This window comes from Mandrillus leucophaeus, unplaced genomic scaffold (assembly GCF_000951045.1).
Source record: "Mandrillus leucophaeus isolate KB7577 unplaced genomic scaffold, Mleu.le_1.0 Scaffold1799, whole genome shotgun sequence".
Lineage (NCBI taxonomy): Eukaryota > Metazoa > Chordata > Mammalia > Primates > Cercopithecidae > Mandrillus > Mandrillus leucophaeus.
This window is the reverse complement of record NW_012101808.1, coordinates 4,310-6,935: the sequence shown is the minus strand read 5'-3', so window position 1 is coordinate 6,935 and position 2,626 is coordinate 4,310. Positions and strand designations below refer to the sequence as shown.

The 2,626-nt window shown below is 39.3% G+C and overlaps 1 protein-coding gene across 1 annotated transcript in view; it reads right to left on the bottom strand.

The window, feature by feature from the left end:
- Nucleotides 1-488: 488 nt before the first annotated feature.
- The window catches only part of USP51 (ubiquitin specific peptidase 51), a 2,967-nt gene continuing 829 nt past the window's right edge, over nucleotides 489-2,626 (bottom strand). Inside the window, exon 2 of the mRNA XM_011977370.1 lies at nucleotides 489-2,626. Coding sequence (XP_011832760.1) covers nucleotides 902-2,626 — 1,725 coding nt within the window. The 3' untranslated portion in view covers nucleotides 489-901.

Below are 2,626 nucleotides of genomic sequence, written 5' to 3'. Positions count from 1 at the left end.
TTTAAAACTTTTCTCTAAAATTGAATTGCATTCCATTCTGTATTTTCGAAAATTTATTTCTTAATCATTATAGTAGTAATTTTGTTAACACTTTTTAAATATGTATATTTTATGCTTTAATTTTGAAATATCTATTTATATTATTTTCCTTCATTTGAAACTTTTAAGATGTTCTTTTGTTTCTAACTTTAATTTTTAACAGTATTTTCTTCCTTTTTTTGGTAAACTTTCATTTTTAACCTTGTTCCTTATTTTACATTTTTAAACTTTAAGAATTTAATTTGCTTTTAATTTTTAAAATTCTGAAACTTCTTTAAATTAAAAAATTATTTTTAACTTTTAAAATATTTATTTAAAAAATATCAACTTAAATTTTTTTCAACATTTAAAATTTTTTTCTTTTAAAACCTTAAAAATGATTTTTCCTTTTTAAATGTTTTTCTTTTAAAGCTTTTTAAACTTTATTTTAAAATATTATTTTTCTTTCAAACTATTTGGCTAGTCAGCCACAGCTGGAACACCAATTGTGAAGTTTTTGCTGATAAAGGAATACTCCCTGACTTCACAAGATATTTATGTAGAAACAAATGACATAGTAGCATCAGAACACCTCTACTCCCATTGTCCCCACCTAAAGCATTCTTTTCATTTCATTATGCTTTATGTGACCATTTTCAACCTCTTCTCCCTCTCCCCATTTCTTAAGGTTGAATGGTCACTGGTTAGTATTCATTTTTTTTCTTCCTACAGACCCATGGGCCATGCTAAAATAGGTTCTTTACATCAAGATACTAGCTGTCATATAGGTGTTATTGTCACTGTCCATTCCAAGTAGGTCTGTGTGTCACTTCAAAATCCTTGCCTAATCATTTACTTTTTTTCAGTAAGTGGTCTGGTAAGACTAGTCTTTCTCTAGACCCTGTTTGTGATAGAAGAGTAAATACCCTTCACTGTAAAGTAAGTCCTCAATGGTAGCCTTGGTGATGATGGCATCATCACAGCTGAACCACTGGTCCTTTTGTTGCCGGATAAAGCTGGTATAGTGGCCACTTTCCAAAGTTCCATGGTGATTAATCACTGCAAACAAGGAATACTTATTCTCATTGGGCACACAATCTGCTGGTGGCTGGCCTTCTTTCATTCTGCTCTCTTTAGTGGAGGCCAAAAACGGAGTCATGTCCAGCTCCAAGGGAAAGGAGATAAAGGTATTAATCTTTCGCCTCTGTTTGCCTACATGCTCAAACCGCTTGAGATGAAAACAAGCCACAATGGGTAATTTTTTCATTGTAAGCTGTTTAGTAGACTCCTGGTAGCTTTGGCAACTATTGCATTTGATTTTGGCACTGCTTCCTAGGTGCTCTGGCCTTGTAAACCACTGTAGGCAGTCTGTAAGTGAGGGGATTCCTGGTATGTGGTCATCCCTGCTCACTGTGCCATCAGCCCTCTCTGGGTTCTGGGAATCGAATGTGGCACAAGAGCCAGGCAAGTCCAAACTGATGTCCCAGCATGGGTCTATGGTGGTGGAAACACTATGGCAGGCTTGACATGTGACATCTGATTGCAGGCCACCTGTAAAGATTTGGTCTATGATGCAGTTACAGCAGTTGGGGTTATTGGCCTCCTGCACACCACTATCATCTTTGCTGTGTCTATGCAGCACATCTAATATTGCAATAAGGAACTCATGGGCATCCTGCTGCCTGTACCCTGCTAAATGTTCTGCATGGATCCATATCAGATGCAGTAACTTATAGGGAATGTGAGGAGTTCGGCTCCCAGAGTACATAGCATGAAAAAGCGAAGACATTTCACAGACCAGACACAAGCTGGGGCTTGTCATTATACATTTGTGCTTGTCAGAGAGGAAGAAATCTTTCAGTAGAGGAATATGGGTAAGTGCCTGGACAATACAATTCATAAAACAAGTGTTCCCAAGATTGATTAGCCCTCTCAGGCCTACAGTATAGACTGACTTTTTTCTTCTCTTTTTCTTGGGTTTCACCAATTTTGGCTCCTGTTCTTTTGTCTCACAGGTTGATTGCTTGTCTTCAGTCCCTGATGTCATAAACTGTTGATGAGAAACATCTGTTGAGGTGGAAGTTAATCTCAAAATTTTTTCTTTTGTTTCTTTGGCAATCTGTTCTATGTCTTTGTCATATACATAATCCTTACACATGAAGCAATATATGACCCCATGATAAACGTCTACAGCTAAATGGTGCTGCTTTGTTTCTGCATGTTTGTGAATATGTTTCTCAGTGAAGCAGCCAAAAAAGACACAGGAGAGACAAGAGTGGAGTCTATTCATATGGGTACTACATACATGACAGATGCATGACTTTGCTTTACGTTTCCTAGTCTCTGGGGTCCCACTCCAAACGAAACGCTGGTAGATCAGCCTCAGGTTCTTCTGCCAGTTCTTACCTACTTTAAAGCTCTCCACATGAGAGCAGCCTGTGGGACCCTGACCAAAGTCGACCTCCAGCAACCAGTCCCCTAAGCCGCCAGGATCCCCCGACCCGTCTAGGTCACCAGAGCAGCTTCTCCGTGTCTGAGGCCTGGACCCAGGTCGGGATCTGCGCCGGGATCCACGCCAGGCCCTGGGCCGCGGTGCGGATGGGGGCGG